The sequence below is a fragment of the Gorilla gorilla genome, chromosome 12 (assembly GCF_029281585.2).
Source record: "Gorilla gorilla gorilla isolate KB3781 chromosome 12, NHGRI_mGorGor1-v2.1_pri, whole genome shotgun sequence".
Taxonomy (NCBI): domain Eukaryota; kingdom Metazoa; phylum Chordata; class Mammalia; order Primates; family Hominidae; genus Gorilla; species Gorilla gorilla.
Window position 1 is genome coordinate 100,063,437 of NC_073236.2, and position 20,604 is coordinate 100,084,040.

At 41.2% G+C, this 20,604-nt stretch overlaps 1 protein-coding gene across 3 annotated transcripts in view; it reads left to right on the forward strand.

Annotated features, from left to right (window-relative positions):
* The window catches only part of THUMPD2 (THUMP domain 2 tRNA and snRNA guanosine methyltransferase), a 42,398-nt gene extending 35,114 nt beyond the window's left edge, over positions 1-7,284 (forward strand). For all 3 annotated transcript variants that reach the window (XM_019021601.4, XM_055378837.2, XM_055378839.2), the window contains one exon: positions 6,530-7,284. In XM_019021601.4, the coding sequence (XP_018877146.4) occupies positions 6,530-6,854 (325 nt within the window). In that variant the 3' untranslated portion in view covers positions 6,855-7,284. The remainder of the gene's footprint in view (positions 1-6,529) is intronic.
* The last annotated feature ends 13,320 nt before the right edge of the window (positions 7,285-20,604 follow it).

Here is a 20,604-nt window from a genome sequence, read left to right on the forward strand (position 1 = left end):
TCAATTATCACCCCTCACAGGGAGGGCATTAATCTCTTCATGAGATATCTACCCACATAATCCAAATACTTCCCATTAGGCCCCATCTCCAACACTGGGGATCAAATTTCAACATGAGGTATAGGGGGACAAACATCCAAACTATAGCAACTGTGAAATGAAAATGTGAAAGTATTCATCTTATGGTTTCTAATGACCTAAGGGAATATAATTCAATGGAAGCATTCCTTTGAGAGATTGAAACAGTGAGGCATGGATATGCATTTTTCTGATGGTTTAAATTGGTAAAGAAGAGAACCTAGAATGCATAGTTATGAATGGACATGAATATAAGAGGTCAGTTGATACTAAATTGTCTAGCTGGGCATTTGATAACATACATTTCAAGAGCCTGCTATGTAAATAATGGGTCACCAATTTAAAATATGAGCCATGTGTTTTAGATGGAGAAAAATCAGGGTCAAGTCTAACATTCTGTAAGGAAAATTAAATCTTGACACTTAGTCTAAGCTCAACTAAAAGTCATCTCACTGCATTTTGGGAGCTGAGTGTCCCATGCTTCTTTAGGGATTATCTTATTTCTAAGCAACTTTCCCTGCTACCCAGTTGCCTAACTCTTGAAATATTACCTGAGACCTCTCCTTCTGGACAGCACCTATAATTCAGACATTTCCTGAGCACCTGTACTCCGTGCTGCCCAATATCACATCCACCTTGAGCAGATTTGGCAACCCTGACTTCATATAAGAATCATTTCAGGAGCTTTTAAAAAATACTGATCCCTGCTATCCACTCCTCCCCACGAAGGCGCTAACTTAATTGATCTGGTGGAGGACTCAAGCATCAGTAGTTCTTAAACACTCCCAAGGTGATGCTGTAGTGCAGCCAGAGTTAATGACTACAGCCTTTGAACCTAACTAGATAATCTGCATCTATACCTTTAACCAATTCATGGTGAGATACTAATGTGTGAGCAACGATTTACATTTAACCTAGAAGCTTCCAGAGAGATGGTGGCTTACTCTAACTGAAAATCTAATGCTGCATATTATAGCACCTCTACAAGTCAGTGGAGGGCAGTATTATGAGTAGACAGTTCTTTCAGCCTAGTAAATTATACCAGCCTGACTTTCTCTAGGATGGGTTTGGTTTTTATTCCAAGTGATTGATTGAAAATGAGACAGTAATAGATATGACAGCCCTCACATTGTCACATTGTGATATTTAAATACTTAAGAATCAGGAAAATGCATATTCCTGACTTCCTGCAAAACTAAAGTGCCTCAGTGGGACCAGTTTAAAGTGTATGTATTTGGATATAAGGGACTTTTCCTTCTGTGACCAAGCTTCCTTGCCACCTGTCCCCAACCTTTATGTCTGACTTTTTTTTTTTTTTTTATGGTTTGAAGTTTTATACAGGCAGTGTGGCATAATATAGTGGTGAAGTATAGGCTTTGGAGACAGACTACCTGAGTTCCAGTCTTGGCTCTATTACTTAATAGGTCTTCAGTCACAGGCATATTGCTTAACCACTTGCCCGTCTTTAATACCCACTTAATGGCATTGTTCTGAGTCAGTGGATTTAAAGCTCTTACAACAGTGCTGGCCACCTAGAACTTACTCAGTATCTGTTATCACTTACCTGATTTTTTAGTGTATACCACTTAAAATCCTCTTGGGAAGTATGTGAGGATATATTTAAATATATCGGAGTACACATAATTTTTATCCCAATGGTTTACTGATAGTTTAAGGCCCTAGATAGAAAATGGAAGGGATAGGAAATTGTGTTCATGAAAATACAACAAACCTGTTCATAACAGGCAGTGGAAATAGTACTGTATGTACTACAGAGCTGGACTCGTCGAGGAAGGACATGGAATCAGAATTAAAGATTGTCAGATAAATGATTACTCTGGTGGCATGAGCTATGCATTCTCAGCTCAATTATTTCCTCCTTTAATGTATTAAAGGATTATGGGTACAGAGCACTGTCAGGAATTCAGAGAAGTACATTTGAGTTTTCTCCTCAAATGTAACCGCGCAAATACATGAGCAAAATTAAAAATTCTCCTTGCACCACTTGAAGGAAGAAGGCATTGTGTGCCAAAGAGGCTTGAGATGGTTTCAGGAAGAAGCCAGATTTCAGTGAAATTTGGAAGTGAAGACAGAATTGAAAAGGAGACCACATCATGTTATATGTACAGATGTTTATTAAGTATTTCTTGAGTGAGCAGTACAGCAGGAGGTGTGTTCATGGAACAATGAGTACACCAGACTGCCTGGAGCAAAGGATTTATAGTAGGTGGTTAAGACTTAATGTGTTCCATGGACAAATAATTTAGGATTATTTGTACCATCTACTCCTAGTTTTTCAGGTTCACATACGAAAGAGAAATCTCTTATGCTGTTTGATACAGACTTTCCCCAACTTATTGACCACAGAGTTTTTTCTTAAGAAATAGTAATATTGTATTCTTCTTATTATCATCACTGATACACTAGTGTTCAAAGGAATACAATTTGGTAAACATTGCTTTATAATTCTGAATAGCTTTCATAGTAAGAAATTATGTGTTTCTGGGCGCAGTAGCTCATACCTGTAGTCTCAGCAACTCAAGATGCTGGGGTGGAAGGATCACTTGAGGCCAGGAATTCAAGACTAGCCTGGACAACATAGCAAGAACTCATCTCTAAATAAATAAAAAATTAAAAAATTAGCCAGGTGTGGTGGCATGCACCTTCAGTCCCACTACTTGGAAGGCTAAAGTAGGAGGATCGCTTGAGCCCAGGAGTTGGAGGCTGCAGTGGGCTGCGATCAAGCTACCTGGGTGACAGAATGAGACCCCATCTCTAAAAATAAAAGAAAAGAAATTATGTGTATATGAACTAGGTGACACCAGTAGCTTGAGGTATGATCAAGCTGCCTGGGTGACGGAGTGACCCCCGTCTCTAAAAAAAAAAAAAAAAAAAAAAAAAAAAAAGGAAAAGAAATTATGTGTGTATGATCATGGAAAGATGCCTAGAAGGACATTTATGGAAAATGTTAATCTCAGAGTAGCAGGATTTCAGGTGATTTTCACTTTTTCTCCATTATTTGAACAAAATTACAATAAATGGTGACTGTCCTGTTAGGCATCTTGTCATGGACATATGCACAAAAGGATACATGTTTTCTACTCTACATAAATAGGATTGTCCTTAATGTACTGTAGCATTGCTTTTTTTCTACTCAACAATGTCATGAATCTCCTTTCTGATCATCAGTTGTTACAATATACATTATAATTTTCAGTGGTTGCCACATTATACGTATGTACCATTATGCAACCAGTGCTTATGGATGAATATTTAGATAATCCCCAATTTTTTATTTTAAAAAAGAACTATTCTTTGAACATCCTTGCATGGTTTTTCAAACTTAACTATATGACCAAGCACCACAGTCACAGTATCACAGTTTCTTCATCTGCAAAATGACAGTGCTATAGAGCATACTTAGGAAGATAATTCTGAAGTTTAAATGATATATAATACAGAGCATATCCAACTGCCTGGCACATATTAAGTACTCAATAAATATTAGCTATATCACCATTATTATCACTGTTATTCTACTACTACTACTATTACATCTTCTTAGGATAATTTCCTAGAAGTGAGATTGCTGGGTCAAAGGTTATGTACATTTCATATTTTTGATACATTATTGCTAAACTATTGCCCCAAAAAGTTATTTCAGTTTCTGTCTTCAAGAGTACTCATTTTCCCATCCACTTCTTCCTTGCTCAGTAGAAGAGGTTTCCCTCTTCCTGCAAGGGTTTATCCTCTCAGTTCCTTCCTCCTCAAGGATCACACTCTGCCCACTTCTCATTTTTATCTTCTGCCTACTCATCTGCCGGTTCTTTCCAGGAGATTCATTTATCCCTTTCCCAGACACGTTTGGAAGTCTTTGCATCTCCCATGCACTTCCATGTACTTGGCCCCAGGGATTACAGCAGTGAATACTACAGGCAAGGTCTCTGACCATTCATTGTGAGAAGACAGATGGTTAATCAGTAAACAAACTGGATAATGTCAGATCATGACTGGCACTGTGATGGACATAAAACAAAATGTTTTGCTTTAGAGTGAGAGAAAAGTAGTGGTTACCCTAGCTAGGTAGTCAGGAAAGGCCTCTCTGGGAAAGTGATATTTGACTGTGGGGCGTGAGTGATGAGAATGAGTGATAAACTTTGCAGGGTGAACAGCAATTCCAAATGTCCTAAGGTGAGAAGCAGCTTGGTGAGTTTGAGCAGCTGAAGGAAGGTCAGTAAGCAAAGAAAGCAGGCAGTGACATCAAAAAGGTAGGTAAGGGTCAGATTGTGTAGGAGCCTTGGATGCCAGAGTAAGGGGGTTAGAATGTATTTGAAGTACAGTGCAAGCAACTGAGGAGTTAGCAAAGAATTTACATTTGTCTTCTGTGTGGAAACGGAAGACAGAGTGGGAGGGGCGACAAGAATGGAAACAAGACCTGTCTACCAGATTGTTGCTGTGGTCCAGGCAAACTATGAATGAAGTAGACAAATATATGATACAATTTAGAGACAGAATTGTCTAGCTTTGCTGATGGATTAGACTAGGGAAAGCTACCTAAGCTTCTTAGATTTTTGCTGGGCATGAGGCAGATTACCCTTAACTCTTGGTCCTTTAGCTGCCACTCTGTTTCTTTTCCTGTACAGCTGAACTTCTTGAAATAATAGTCTACACTTGACACCTCTGCTTCCTCACTTTCCAGCCCCACTCTACCCTGGCAGACGAGCATCTGCTCCTGCCTTCAGCTAGGATTGCTGTCCCTGGGTTCACTGATGATTTCTCATAATCCTGATCACCTGTTAGTCCTATAGCATTTGTTATTTTATTTTACATATATGTATAATTTATATGTATATAAATTATATGTATTTATATGTAAATATATAATATATAATATATATTTTTTTACATATGTATGTGTGTAAAAAATAATTTCATTTTAAAGACAGGGTCTCTCTCTGTTCCCCAGACTAGAGTGCAGTGGTGCAATCTCAGCTCACTGCAACCTCTGCCCCCTGGGCTCAAGCAGTCCTCCCATCCCAGCCTCCCAAGTACCTGGGATTACAGGCACACGCCACCACACCTGGCTGATTTTTGTATTTTTTTGGTAGAGACATGTTTTGCCATGTTGCCCAGGCTGGTCTCAAACTCCTGTGCTCAAGCGATCCTCCCACCTCAGCCTCCCAAAATGTTGGGATTACAGGTGTGAGCCACCATGCCGGCCCTAGAGTATTTGACACTGTTGAAACTGTTTCCTTCTTGAAACTGTACTTCTTCGGCTTCCTTGACATCACTGTTGTCCAGATTTTCTCTGAGGATGTCTACTTCATGGGTCTTCTCCTCCGTAACTTTTTAAATGTGAAATCTCTGCTCCCTGTCCCATTTTCTCTTCTCAACCTGTACTGCCACCCCAGGTGATCCCATCCACCATTATGGCTTTAGCTACCATTTACTGTATCTTTACCTCAAGGCCTGGTCTTTTCCATTACTCCAGGCTGTGTATCCAGCTCTCTGGTGGAATCTACACTTATGTGTTCCTTAGGTACATCAGCACGTTCCAAGCTGAACTCCTTACTCCCCTCCTCCCTCCACCTCCCACCCGCTGTGACTCACCCACCCACTGAGCTGCTTTCAGAGCTGCCTCCTCTCCACTTCCTCCCGTCTTTGCTGCTTTTTCTGCTTCCAGCACCCTCCCTTACTGCAGCCGCTTGCCGTTGCTTTGCCTGGCTCATTCCTGCTTGTCTTTTAACTCATAGCACAGGTATCTTCCTCTGGGAAATTCTCTTCTCTGTCCCATGCTCGGGTTTGGGACCCACCTCATGTTCCCAAGCCCCTCATGCTTGCCTTGATTATAGCATTTTCACACCCTTTACTCACCTCTCTCTCCCAAAGAGATAGATGTTCAGTGATCTCTTGGCAACTTACAGGGCTATGTCACGGGACACAGGCAAGTGTTTTGATCCCTTTTTCCACATAAGTGGTACATAGACTTTGATAATTGAGTAAATGCATTCTCCTCAAGAAGCTGACATTTCAAGATCTGCCCTTCTTTTTCTGATTTTTCCTTCGCCATTTCTTTGTTCGTGTCCTAACTCTTTCCTGTTAACTTTCTTCTGCTGTCAGGCTACTGCTTTTAATACATGCAGTCTTTAGGATTCTGTCATTCGCCTTTTCCTTTATACAATCATTTATTAGACTGTGACTACAAATTACTTTGAGGCTTGCCTTTTAAGTAGAGTAAAAATAGATAATTAAAGCAGATTTGTACTAGGGATTTCATAATTACTATAATGAATATACATTATAGAAGATACTACCTAATTATCAAAAATCCTTGTATTTAAATGGATAAAATTAAATTTCAAATTAAAAACATGAACTATTTTAAATGAAGTGGGATTGTTTGTTGTCTAGAAAGGAGAAAGATAGCAATTACCATTTTTTTTTGTCACAGAGTGCTTCATGTTGGCGGAACCATTGTATTGTTGCTTAGTGAAGATCACCACAGGCGCCTTACAGATTGTAAAGAGAGCAGCATCCCTTTCAATTCCAAGGACAGTCACACAGATGAACCTGGAATTAAAAAGTGCTTGAATCCTGAAGAAAAAACTGGTGCATTCAAGACAGTGTCAACTTCATTCGAAGCCAGTAACCACAAATTCTTAGACAGAATGTCACCATTTGGCTCCTTGGTACCAGTGGAATGCTACAAAGTTAGCCTTGGAAAGACAGATGCGTTCATATGTAAATATAAGAAGTCGCACTCTTCTGGACTGTAGCAGGCTTGCTGCCATCAGCCGGGTTCAGGCCCTTGTAAGTTAGCTGTACAGCAGAAGTTTGCTATCTCTAGGATTCATATAGCACCCACAGAGCTCCAAGTAACCAAATTCCCCCAAAGACAGGAGGTGTGGCTGATGGGTACACGTGCTTGGTAAGAGTTTCTGCTTTATATTCTCAAGTACTTAATGTTTTTGACAGAAAAGTTACCGAATATTTTTTAGACTTAAGTTTTATCTTCTGTCAGAATGTGAAAAGTTCTGCCCAGTTTCTGAGCAAAAACTTCAATTTCAAAATAAAGGTTTTCAGGGGTTCACTTAAGTGTATCACAGTCAACACCAGACGGGATATTTTAACTATCAGATTTTTGGAAATGTAAAAAGCTTTATATGTAACTTCTTTTGATATTAAACTTGATGTTTGAGCCTGTAATTTTCTTCTCCATTGGAATGAAAATAATTTGTATTTGCAATACATTTTATATGTTTGTTATGTAAACCAACAGTGAGAATAATAACTGAATTAAGCCAGTTTCCTTTAAAACATGATGGAAAATGAAATTTGCTTTTTTTCTGAAAGCATTCATACACTGTCACCTCACCCTTATTTATATAGAAAGTCAGTTTGTTTCTTATGTTCACTACCTGAGAAAAAGAAACAGTAAGTTGAGGAGAATATATGCTCTGGTTTAATGTTTTTCAATAGTGTGATACAATTGTTCAACTTATTGGCAGCTTTAGTGGTATTTGAACAACTTTGCTATGTTTGGGAAATTTTCCACCCTGTGAATCACCTCCCCAAAGCAGAAGTCATAAAATCTGTTTTCCAGCCAGGGTGTGGAAACCTGGGCCCCTGATATCAGGTGCACCCATGTGCAAGCTATGGCATTTGTGCCCAGTGGCAACACAAAGCGATCTTCACCAGAACTTTCCTCTCCTGAGGTTTCAGCACTGCTCTTGGCTACGTAGCCACCGCTAAGCTTCTCTCTCTGGCCTTCCTAGGAAATTCTAAGAGCCACCTACTAATCTTGAATACATTTCATTTTTGCTAAAACTAAGTAAATGTGGTTGTGTTGTTAACAGCTGGGACTCTGATAATGGAGATTGATACTCTGAGGGGTTTCAAGCAAGAGGCCCCCAGTAATGTGAATTCGTTACTCGTTATCTGGCCTACTTGGGTTAAAGGCAGTGAGAATACAGCTAGTGTTATAGAAAGTGTATGGCATGTGATGGTGAAACAGTTCATAATGCCTGTGCTTACCTATGCTCTGGGAAACACCAAAAACCTGAGGAATACGAGCACTATGAGGCGGGCTGTCTGCTTTTGGTAGAACTTGACAACGCAAAGAAAAAGCAAGATTTCTGTAGTCCTTATTCCTTGGGTTAAAGCAGGGGTCTCAGCCAGCGGCAATTTTTGGTCCTCAGAAGACATATGGCAATGTCTGCAGACATTTTTGATTACCACAACTTGAAGGAGAAGAGAGATACTCCTGGCATATAGTGGATACAGCGGATAAAGGATGAGAGATTAGGTTAACAAGGTAATGGGTGGCAGGTAGAGGTGGTATATTAGATGAGATGGGGCCTTGAAGACTATTTTAAGGGCTTTAGCTTTTACTCAAAGCCACTGAAAGAGTTTTGAATAGGTGATGTCACCTAACATATGTTTACAGGATACTGTAGCTGCTATATTGCAAATTGACTGTAGGAAGAGACGGGTGAAAGTAAAGAGATCAGCTGGGAGTTTTTTGCAGTGATTCAGGCAAAAGAAAATGGTAGCTTGCCCCAGGGTGGTAACAGTCGTGTTGGTAGGAGGCACATGGATTCTGGATGTTTTTCGAAAGTAGAACCAGAAGGATCTTCTGATGTGTTAGATGTGAGGTATGATAAATGGAGAGGAGACAGGAATGACTGAAGACTTTTAGCCAAGAACTTGGAACGGTAGAGTTTTCATCAACTAAGAGAGGAAAGGCTGCAGAGGGTGCAGGTTTGGTGAGAAATATCAGAAATTCTGTTTTGGACTTGCTAGTCTAGACAGTCTAATTTAGACTAGTCTAGACAGTCTAAACTAGCAGATCTTGTTTAGACTTGCTTGCTAGACAGTTTTAGACTTGCTAATTTTGAAATATGCATTAAACAAAGTGGAGATGTTGATTAGGCAATTGAATATGTGAGTCTGCAGTTTAAGAAAAAGGTCTTCTCTGGAGATACATTATGGGAATTTTCAGTATTTAGGTGGCATGAAACTGGATGGGATCACCAAAGGATCGGGAATAGGAGAAAAAGACCAGGGCTGAGCCCTGAATTCCTCCCATACTGAGAGGTTGGCAGGAGAAGAGGAAACTCCAAAGAAAACTGAGGTGGAACAACCAGTGAAATAGAAAGAAAACCTAGTGTGGTTGCCTGGAAGACATGAATAAAGGGTATAGAGGAGGAGTATTTAACCCTATAAATGCTGCTAACTGACCAAGTAAGATAACTGGAAATTGACCATTGGCTTTAGCAGTGAGGGAGTCATTCATGACCTTGACCATGGGGCTTTTGGTAGAATGGAAGGGGAGCAAAACCAGACTGCAGTGAGCTTAAGAGAAAATAGGAAAAGAGCTGGAGATAGCATAGACAGTTCTTACAACTAGTTTTGCAGAATAGGTGAGCAAAGAAATAGGAGTAGTAGATTGGTAAAGAATGTGAAAGCAAGAGAAAGATTTGTTGGGAGAAGTAGCAGCTTTTTTTTTTATGTTAAAGAGAATTCCAGGAAAGACGAAAAGATGATGAAATAAGAAAAAAGGGCTAAGTGCTAGAGCGATGTCCTTGAATAAGGGGATAAAATGCAGTCCACAATTGGAGGAATTAGCTTTAGACAGGAGCATGATAATGTGTTCACGATTATGGGTAGGAAGACAGCATACAGACATTTCAGCTATAGTATGATAAATATGCTCCTAAAAATTTTTTCATTCTCAAATTTATGCACTAAAAATAACAGAATTTATGAAAAAGAAACATAAATTCTGGTTGGGGCAAACCATTGCAAACATCCAATTTTGCAACCTGAACACTAACAGAAACACCAATCTTAGTAAAAATATTGGCACAGTTAAGACATTATATTCCTAATAAATATGTAAGTAAATAAGGACTTCACCTTTCCAAGAAAAGGGCAATGTCACCTTGATAGACTAGGCATAAAGAAGGGTAAGGAGATGCTGAGTTACACAACAGGCACTGTCTGCCTGGCCAAGGCAGAACCTGCAGCCAGGATGAACCAGAAAAAGCCTGTGATGATGGACGTCATATAAAGAGCCTTATTCCGCACCTTGTTCGTTCAACTCATTCCATTGGCATCCTTCATGTTCAGCTGCTCCTATCTGGTGACACAAAGCATTAATATGCTAAAGAGAAAAAATCATGTATGAACCAACCCAATTTCCACATGAGAGTGACGTCATCTCCTTACTTAGCAATATTCGATTTAATGCCCATTACAGAAATACGTGTTGTAAGAGAACAGATTATAAGTGGGAGCAGATGCTGGAAGGTGGGCGGATGTGGTGGTGGTAGACTGTGGAAATTCTCTTTCAACTACTTCAACTTTCTCAGTGAAAAACCATCCGATAACTTACCCAGTGTCTGAGTCTATAGCTGGAATAGCTACCCTCAGCAATTGCAGAATACCCATAATAGCTTTCTGATCCATGGAGTAAGGGTATAGATTTTTGGAAGGGCTGATGTCACACTCCTTAGGTTCCCCTTCTTACCGAAATAAACATATTTGTAGGAGCTGCAGATGTTAGTGCCAACACTAAGAAAGGCACGGATGTTGATGGAACTCTCTGGCATCTGAAGGCAGCCTACATGAGCCTTGGATTTGCTTCTCTGATTCATTTACTATTAATTGAGGCCTGGGCTAAGAGATGGCTCTCTAGTTGCACCAGCCCTACTGTAAGCAGCTCCCTAATGCCCTTAGAGACCCAGGAGATCTGATGGTGCTCAGAGCAACTGGGGCAGACCTGGAGGGTGTGTGAAGCCTGCAGCAAATCCCAGTAGAGGAAGCACAGCTGCAGCATCTTAGCTTTTGGAGCAAAGCCAAGCTCTCTTATGCAAGTTAATTATTCTCCTTTTGGAAATAACTCTTGACTTGCTACTGGGGCTTGCTTCTGAGGGCCTGACCATGGGACACTGTGTGACCATGTGACCTAAGCTGCCCATCTTGAAGTAATGACACACCAAGCCAAAAGTCGCATGGACTTCCTCATCAGATGGGAGTGGTATATATCAGCATTGAGTTCCACATGGCTGACGGCACTCATGAGCTGCAGGGGCAGTCAGTGCTTTTTCCTCTCAGTGTGCTTCCTGCCACACTCACCCCTCCCTCATAGCCATGGTCTCATGAGGAATCTCCAGTGAGCAGTTCACCAAGGAGAAAAGAAGTCAAATATGGCTTACAGATGACTCTGCAAGTTTTGCTGGCACCTGTGGGAATTTAATTGCGGCCCCACTCAGGGTGAAAGACAGTGAGGAAAGAAAGTGGGGAAAGTTCTCCTCCCAGGGAGCAGAACTTGGAGTGGTCCACATTATACACTTTTCCTGGAAGGAGAGATGGCCTGAGAGGCAGATCCTCACCATGTCATCCTCATGAGTGTCAGTTTAGATGGATGGTCAGGAACATGAAATAAGGTCTCGGGAAGAGGAATGTGGATGGACGTCTTATACTAGACCCCAATATAGGTGAATGTTTGTGTCCTATTGGAATGGTCTCAAGAGGCCATACTGTGTAGGAGGTTCTAAATATGTAGTTGGAAGATTGCCTGCCCAGTGCCCTACCCTTTCCCCAGCCATCCTGGTGCTTGCTCAGTGGCCCCATAGACAATGGTTGCAGAGACAGACAGAAACAATACACTGGCCCAACAAGGACTTCTCGCCAAGATGTGGCCACTGCCACTGCTGACTAATTTCCAGCAGCAGTGGCCAACCCTGAGACTTAATATAACACTACTGCTGTGGCTTGAGTTTGTCCTCCTGGAAGCTCACATTGAAATTTGATTCCCAACATGATGGTTTGGGGAAGTTGGACCTAGTAGGGATATTTGGGTCATGTCGGTAGATATCCCTCATGAATGGATCAATGCCCTCTTGAGGGAGCTAGTTCATTCTCACTCTCCCAGGACTAAATTAGTTACCAGTGATTGGCTGTTGTAAAAGAAGTTCTGCTTCCTAGACATTCTCTTGCTCTCTTTGTACCTACCCACTCACTTTTCTGCTTCTCTGCCATATTTTGAGCCAGCACATGGCCCTCACCAGAAACTGACCAGATGTGGCACTATGCTTTTGAACTTCTCAGCCCGCAGAATCATGGGCTCAGTAAACAACTTTTCTTTATCAACTACCCAGTCTCAAGTATTCTATTATAGCAACACTAAATGGACTAAAACAACTACAAACAGGAGGGGAGTTACATTGAAGACCCTCTCCCTTGTGAAGAGGGCAATAATTTGTCCTCACTGGAATAACTATTTACTCTGTATTTGGATTCTTTATGCCAACAACACCTTCCATGAACTTAACAAATTGCCTTATTCACTATCATTCATTTCCATGTAACAGTGCTTCTCACTAAAGAGCTTATTTTACAGGGATGACAGTGAGACAAGAGACTGAGGCTCATGGGATTTCTTGTCTCACCATAAGGCCTTACGGCATGATGGAATGGCTTACTGAACACCCAGTTATTGTGCCAGCAGGAAGATAACTCCTTGAGAAGATGAGATGTCTCCATACAGGATACTCTGTGTGCTATGAACCAACAGCCAATAGATGGTGCTGTTTCTCCCATAGTCAGAATAAAGAGCCCAAGAGCTGAAAGTGAGAGTGGTACCTGTTACTATATCACTCCTAATTACCCTATTAAAATGTTTGCATCTTATCACTAGAGTGTCTGGGCTCCCTGGCTTAGAGGTCTCAATGCCTCTTGTTCCAGATGGGAACCTTCAGTGCTGTCTCCTATTGCATAAAAAGTCAACACATATTCCATACCATCCATTGGTCTCTCCATCTCATGGAAAGATCAGTTACATTAGAACGAACGACCACACCACCACCACCAATACTGCCACCAGCCTGTGGGTCTCCTTTCTTACAGGGCAACCATGAGAAAGGAGCTTTCACTAGGGGAATGCATAAGCTTCTTGGTGCCAGACAGTCTGGATTTGGTCTGTCAGCTCTTTACAGGAATTGTCTAGAAAGTCAGCTGCCCTGCACATGGGAAACTTGAAGGACCTAGTGATCTTGGGGACACATGATATGTTACAGTCTCCCTGCCAGGGAGAGGCAAGGGGAAAACCACCAGTTGTATGGGAATCTGAGCTTGAATGTAGTCAGCCCCTTTTTCTGAGAAAAGAGGTGCCCCCAAATTCCCAGCTGCTCATTGTCCATTTAATCCACTCTGAGCACCCAGAGTCATTCGTGGAAACCCTCCTCCTTTCAAAATCATTCCCAAGAGAGGATTTCTTCTGTCAGCAAACACAACAAGAAACCATTGAATTAAGAGGTAAGACTGCCACCCAATTATTTTGGGTTCTGGATTCCACTGGACAGAAACACATAAACAGGTTGAACTATGTGGGCTGGAGTGTTTGTTCCTAGTAATCAGAGAGAGGTATGTCTAGAACCCAGTGTTAACCTAGGTTCTTACCAAGACCCTAGATGAGATGAAGGTTTTTTTGGAGATAATTTATTGTGGGAGCTGGGGACTGGAAGGAGTAAAAGAGAAATAGGGGAAAAGGTAATCCAAGGATGCACTGTTGAGCTGATCACCACTGTGAGAAGCTGGGATCTGATCCTATAGGGCCCCTCTGAAGAGCTGTATAGGATGCAACCCAGAATTGTCTGCTTAAGGAGCAAAAGAGGAGAATATCCACCAGCTCCTGTCTCCCATTGGTCAAGAGTAGGATGACTTTCAACTCCCTCCCAATTTAAGACTTCCATCGCATAGTTTAAACCCTAACTTACAGAATGTCAGATGGAACTAGAGGAGGAATGGAAGCCACCCAGAAATCATGTTTTTGACATGGATGTGTTACCCTTGTCAGAAGGCGAGAGGATGAGCAGGTTTTTGTGTCAAGTATAATTGCATATTTTACATGCGAATATTGGTTGTTTGGAGGAAGTTTAAATATCAAATTAAGAACAGATATTGATGTTGGGCATCCAAAGGGTACATCAAAGTGGTGAATTATCGTATTTTCCAATGTTTGAGTCCCACCTCTCCAAGGGAGAAACCAGAATACCAGCTTTTCCGACCTATATTATAGGTGGAATGGGGGCCAGACACTGACATATGATAATTGGATTCAGATGTGAGCTATGCGGAGGAACCAGGCACCATGGAATCCACTTTCTGGGGGAGAGGCAGCAGAAGCATCTGGCCTCAGGGGCTAGCTGGGGTAGAGGACAGCATTCAGGGTTCAATATCCATGGTGCAAGCTATGGTGTGGATCCCCGGCAGGGGTGGCAGTGAATCTTTGAAACTACCATCTTGTTGTATGGTTTGGATGGTGTTCCTGGTTGTGCAGGCCCCTAGATTAATTTTCTGGCCCTATTGAGCATTCTAATTTTTTTTTAATGAATTCCTTTTCTGCCGAACAACCTAGAGTTATTCTGTTGATTGCAGCTGGGGGCACTGTGCCACACACCAAGGTTACTGAAGCACTCTCTTGCCCTGCAGGCTCTGCGCATCTCATTCTCAGTGGAGTCCCTCCAAATGTTTTGCATTTTTTCTGTTACCATATTTTCTAGTTGTCTATTTTATCAGTATTTGGCACCCCTCTCCAAAATCATTTTTAATGTTTTGGCCTCCCAAAGATTTTGAATAATACAGTCTTTGTCATCATCTGCCTAAGCCTTACATACATCTTTAGGAGAAAAGAAAAAACGTGTAGGGGTGGACTCTGTGACCAAAATGCAACAAACAATGGGTTTAAAAAAAAAAATTCATTTCTTGACTTGAAGTGAGTGACAGTGATGTAGATCGTAAGAGGTAGCAGTACTAATGATCTCGGTGTACTTTGCAGAATTAAATCATGATTTTAGTTTCTGCTAAAATATCTTTAATATTAAATGCATACAACTATAAAGTTTTTGAAAATTTATGAAAATTTGAGGATGTCAAATAAATGGAGTACTATTTTATAGCATTTTTTCCTCCTCCAGAATAGGGTACAGGGTGTGGCCCAGATAAGAACAATTAATATTTTTTGAACTAAATTGAACTAGATCCTGGTAGGAGAGAATAAATAAATGCCTGTAGATCTGAGAACAGTGAATCAAAGGGACACTCGGAAACCATTCAAGAAGCAGACAGCTGTCCAGGGAGACACCGACTTCCTATGTAACCTAGAAAGCTAAGTCTCAGAGAAATGCAAATCAAAACCACAATGAGATACCATCTCACGCCAGCTAGAATGGCAATCATTAAAAATTCAGGAAACAGATTCTGGAGAGGATGTGGAGAAATAGGAATGCTTTTACATTGTTGGTGGGAGTGTAAATTGGTTCATCCACTGTGGAAGTCAGTGTGGCGATTCCTGGAGGATCTAGAACTAGAATTACCATTTGACCCAGCTATCCCATTACTGGGTGTATACCCAAAGGATTATAAATCATGCTACTATAAAGACACATGCACACATATGTTTATTGTGGCACTATTCACAATAGCAAAGACTTGGAACCAACCCAAATGTCCATCAATGATAGACTGGATTAAGAAAATGTGGCACATATACACCATGGAATAAAAAAGGATGAGTTCATGTCCTTTGCAGGGACATGGATGAAGCTGGAAACCATCATTCTCAGCAAACTGTCACAAGGACAGAAAACCAAACACCTCATGTTCTCACTCAGAGGTGAGAAATGAACAGTTAGATCACTTGGACACAGGGTGGGGAACATCACACACCGGGGCCTGTCGAGGGGTGGGGGGCTGGGGGAGGGATAGCATTAGGAGAATTACCTAATGCAAATGATGAGTTGATGGGTGCAGCAAACCAACATGGCACATGTATACCTATGTAACGAACCTGCACATTGTGCACATGTATCCTAGAACTTAAAGTATAATTAAAAAATAAAAAAGCTAAGTCTCAGGGATTCAAAATAAACTGAGGTTTGAGAAGAAATGCTCACTTAGATATTAAGTAAATGTGTCTGTTCAGAGAGCTATGCAAGAAGGCCCTTGGACTAAAATTAGGTGATACGCAAAGTCTTAGAGAAATCTTGCTAATTAAGAAATCCAGGTGAGTTTTTTTAGTGCATGTTCATATTTTGCCATAGTGTTTGTAGCCTTTTCAAATCTTTTATTTATTCATTTGTTCATTTGCTTCTTTATTTACTTAGCTACCAGGCAGTTAGTGAGTACTTGCTCCATGTCAGGTTCTGGGAATGCTCCTTGGTAAACTGGCCCTGCCTGAATGGCTGCTATGACAGCTCTCTGAAAGGGATGTGAGCAGGAGCGAGAGGATACCAGCCAGAAGTCCAGGCTTATGAGATAGAGGAATATCCTTGACCTTTGGAAATGGAGGGATGAAACCACTCTCTGGAAAACCTCGGCAGAGAGAAAAATGAGCTGAGTCTAGGAAAACATTTGAGAGAAAAGTTATGGATTGTTGGAAATTTAAAGAAACAACTCAAAACATGCATGAAGAGCTCAGCTTTTTATCTTAAATTCCATGAATTATGTTCAAGAGAGTCAGGAGATTTGAAGTGTAATTTTGCCATCTGAATGCCACAATCATTTAATATTGTCAGTTTTCATTAAGTTTCTTCAGTGAGAAACTGCCTGCTCGAGATGAAACAAATGACAGCAATTACTCCAGGGCCCTTCCTTACCCACCCCCAACCGTTACACATTATTTCTACCATTTTTTGGTCACCCTGCTAGCTGCCTTTTTGTGACTCTTGCCCTTGGTATCCTACACTATGTGAGATTGACTTCACCTTGGAAGAGTGGGCACATTAACCATATATTTTGCCAGAGAGACCTAAACACCCAGTACTGGCCTCTGGGTATTAACATGGAAACCAAGGACAATTCGTTCACTGGGCCAAAGGTTTTTTGCCTGTTTTTCTGTAAGCCAGATTTTATCACTCTTATGTTTGAAATCCTCCAATGACTTTCCATCTTACTCAGAATGAAACCCGAAGTCTTGGGTTTTATTGGAAAGGTGTTCAAAGGGTGCTGGATAGCCTGGTTTCCCTCTTGCTTCATCTCAACACTCTCACTTTCATTCTACCTTTTGCTGACCCTGCCACATGCAAAGCTTGTTCCCATCCCAGGCCTCTGTACCTGCTATCTACTCTTCCTGGACATTCCTCAAGACACCTGCATTGCTCAGGCTCTCTGTGCAAATGTTTTCTTATCAGAGAGGCCAACGCCAGCTTCCCTAAACTGGCCATCCCCTCACCTTTAGCACTCTATTCTCCTAGCCACCTCATTTTTCGTTCATAGCACATATCACCACCACCTACTGCACAAACCCTGTTTTATTACTGTCTGTCTCTCTGAGACAGACACAAAGGACAAAAGAACAAATTATCTTTCCCTGAAGGAAGATTTTTTACTTTTTTCCTTTGTCACCTTACAATGGCAGCTTTTTGAAGGCAGCAGCTTTGATTTATTCACTATGTATTCCCTGCACTTAAATCAGTCTCTGGCACATACTAGGGTGCTCTATAGAGATGTGACAAATGAAAGAACACGTGAATGAGCAAGTGAACACAACTGGTCATTCATTTGACCACACGTGTCTTTGTTCCACAGTATTGAGGTGTCCCTGTTTTCGCCGAGGCCCTAGAACCATTTTGCCACCGTGGACCTGCTCCTAAAGTGACACAAAGAGTTTGAGTCTACAATCGTATGTTAGGCCTGAGAACAATAAAAGAAAAGTAACCTTGAGAAATAGAGGCTGTGAGGCAGCAAGTCGGCTTCACAGACCAGGGATCACCGTCTTAGTGATGCGTCATTCATTTATTACCTCATTCCTTCAGCACACATTTACTGGCATTTCCTCCACACCCACTGACATCCCAAACAAGTTACTTTTCATGGTCATCTGCCAACCAAGTGAACAGAGTCAGAAAGGTTCAGAATGCTGAACCAAGTTTCCCCCGCATTGACCAAATCCATGCATTCCATTGTCAAAAGGAAACGAACAAATTGTCTTTCCCTGAAGGAAGATTTTTTTCTTCCTTTGTAATATTGGAATGTATGGAATCGTGCAACACAGAACCAGCTCCTCAATCGTTACTAGGTGAAAGCTTGACATTTTCTGACACCTTTCTTGATTATGTAGGCGTATCGCAGACCCACAGGCTAATTGCTTTAAAGAATAATGAAATTGTACTGAATTTCCTCTTAACTCATTGTATTCTTACTCATCTGGCTCCTCAAAGGAACTGGTTTTGCGGGGGTGTTTGGGATAGGGTTCTAAGAAGAGGGCCACTCACCCGTCCCACCCCGCGTGGCTCTACATGGCTGTCCCTCTAGCTCACCCTCAGTCTTTCCTCATCTTCATTTCACTTCTCTTGAAAACCATTCCCCTACTCCTGTGAACACTCTTTAAACTGTTACTTTATTTGGAGAATTCTTTGTTTAAGAACTAGTTCATCCCTTGAGTCAATACTGTATTAATCACATGCATCATCTCCCCCAGATTACCTTTCACAGTTGGTTTAATCTCAATTCCCAAGTCCAGTTTATTTGAGAAATATGTTGGCATGATAGCGATTTACCATCGTCACCACAGAGGCCTGTAAAGTAGAGGCTGCTCGATGTGTTTGCAGGAATATACATACTTGCACATGCTGACCTCAAAATCTACCTCGCTTTTTTGCTGGGGAGGTGAACCTTCTGCCAGAGACTGGCTGAGAGATCTTGGGTTAATGCTCTGAGTCTCTGTTCCTCTGCTGTCAAAGAGAGATGACCATTATAGTTTCCATATGCCTCCGAGGCTGTCTTGAGGTTTGTTTTGGTTTGGTTATGGGGTGTTTTCTAAGTCACTGCACAGCGACAAGTCTCTCAAAGGGAAAATACGAAATGAAGTACTGTACTTTCCTTGAGATATAATAAAAAACTTGGAAGGTTTCCTTGTTTTGACTCAACATCAGATGGTTTTATTTTATTGTTAGTGTAACTTAATATGTTTTTTAAATTAGTTCACATTCAACTTGGATAAAGGAAATAAAAGTTTGTAGAGGTGTTCAAAGTGATTTTCAGGCTTCTTAAATGTGTGGTTATTACCAGCATTCTTGCAGGGCCACACATCAAGACAGTCAGGGAGAAAGGACGGAAATTCATGAGTCTTTGAGTTGCTATCCTACCTCTAACCGTAAGGCTAGATAGCCTCTTTTTTTTTTTTGAAATAATTACTTTCATCTAATAATTTTAAAAATGCCGTCAGGGATGCTGTCACAGGACAAAGTAAGGAGGACATACCCACTTAAATAGAAATCTTTGAGCAGCCCTAGTAACACGGGAATTTCTCATAATGTTCTGTGGGGGAAGTGCCAAGAAGGTAATTAAAATTGCTGTCATACCTTTAGGCTACTGCAAGCTACAGGGTCTCTTGAAGGTCAGTCACATAAGGAGAGGTCCTGTGCTTACAAAAATAGGTCTGGCATTCTTTACAGAATCACAAAGTGCAGTGTGTGCTCTGGCTTAGAAATATAGAAGCTTGATTAAAAACTATAGAGCAGTAACTTCCAAAGGGACCCTTGGAAAATGCAGGGGAATGTGAACCTATCTAGATGTATAACATGTTGACAGTAGGCTCAGATAGGGTTAGAAATGCACTATGGAAATGCTGCTGGGTCTTGGGTAGTTGACGTGGATGCTGTGCAGGAAGGTGGAAGGATTTTGGAGTGAGCAAGCTGGAAACCAAATCTTGGCTAGTATCTTAGGGAAGGTTACTTAACCTCTGTGAGCCTTGGCTTCTCTACCCATAAAGTAGGGGCAAATAGTAACAAGATATGGTATATAAAGGACACAGCCTGACACAGTCACTGAGGAGATACTGAGGCAGTCCCTCACCCAGGGACTCAGTCTCATTAATGCCAAGAAACAGCACTGGAGAAGCTTTTGAGAATCCGAGCTTTCTCTGCCACTTCTTATTTATGTTTAATACTTACAAGAATGAAGGAGACCTAAAAGTTGACAATAATATGGCTCCACTGCCATCCTCTTAGAATTAATTAAGTGCTTTATTTATTTACTTATGTATCTATTTATTTTTTGAGCAACCAACAGAGTCCAGAACTAACAAATGGCAAATCAGGGCTTAGAGGAGAAATGAGAAAACTTCAACAATTTATTCAGGTCTTTAGGTTCATTTTTAACTCTTGTGATTAACAGATTTAAGCAATATGATAAGTGCAATGTGTTTTACCTGTGGGGAATGAATTTGAAGCCCACTGAAGCCACAGCTGAGTGAAGTTCAGTTCAGGCGTGGCCAAGTTTCTAAAGCAAGTATTTATGTGTTCATCACAATCAACCTAACAGGCAAAGCTATGAGGCTGGAAATAAAAGGTGTTTTATGATTAAAGAATGAAATGCCCTGAGCTGTGATTGCGTTCTGGGAGCAAGTCAAGGGAGCCCAGGCCCTTTGTGTAGGATCCAGCAGAGCCTCCGTGCACCCTTGCTATAGCAAGGTTTCCATGCCCTTTCCAGAACCCCCAGAGGATGCCACTTCACAGTTAG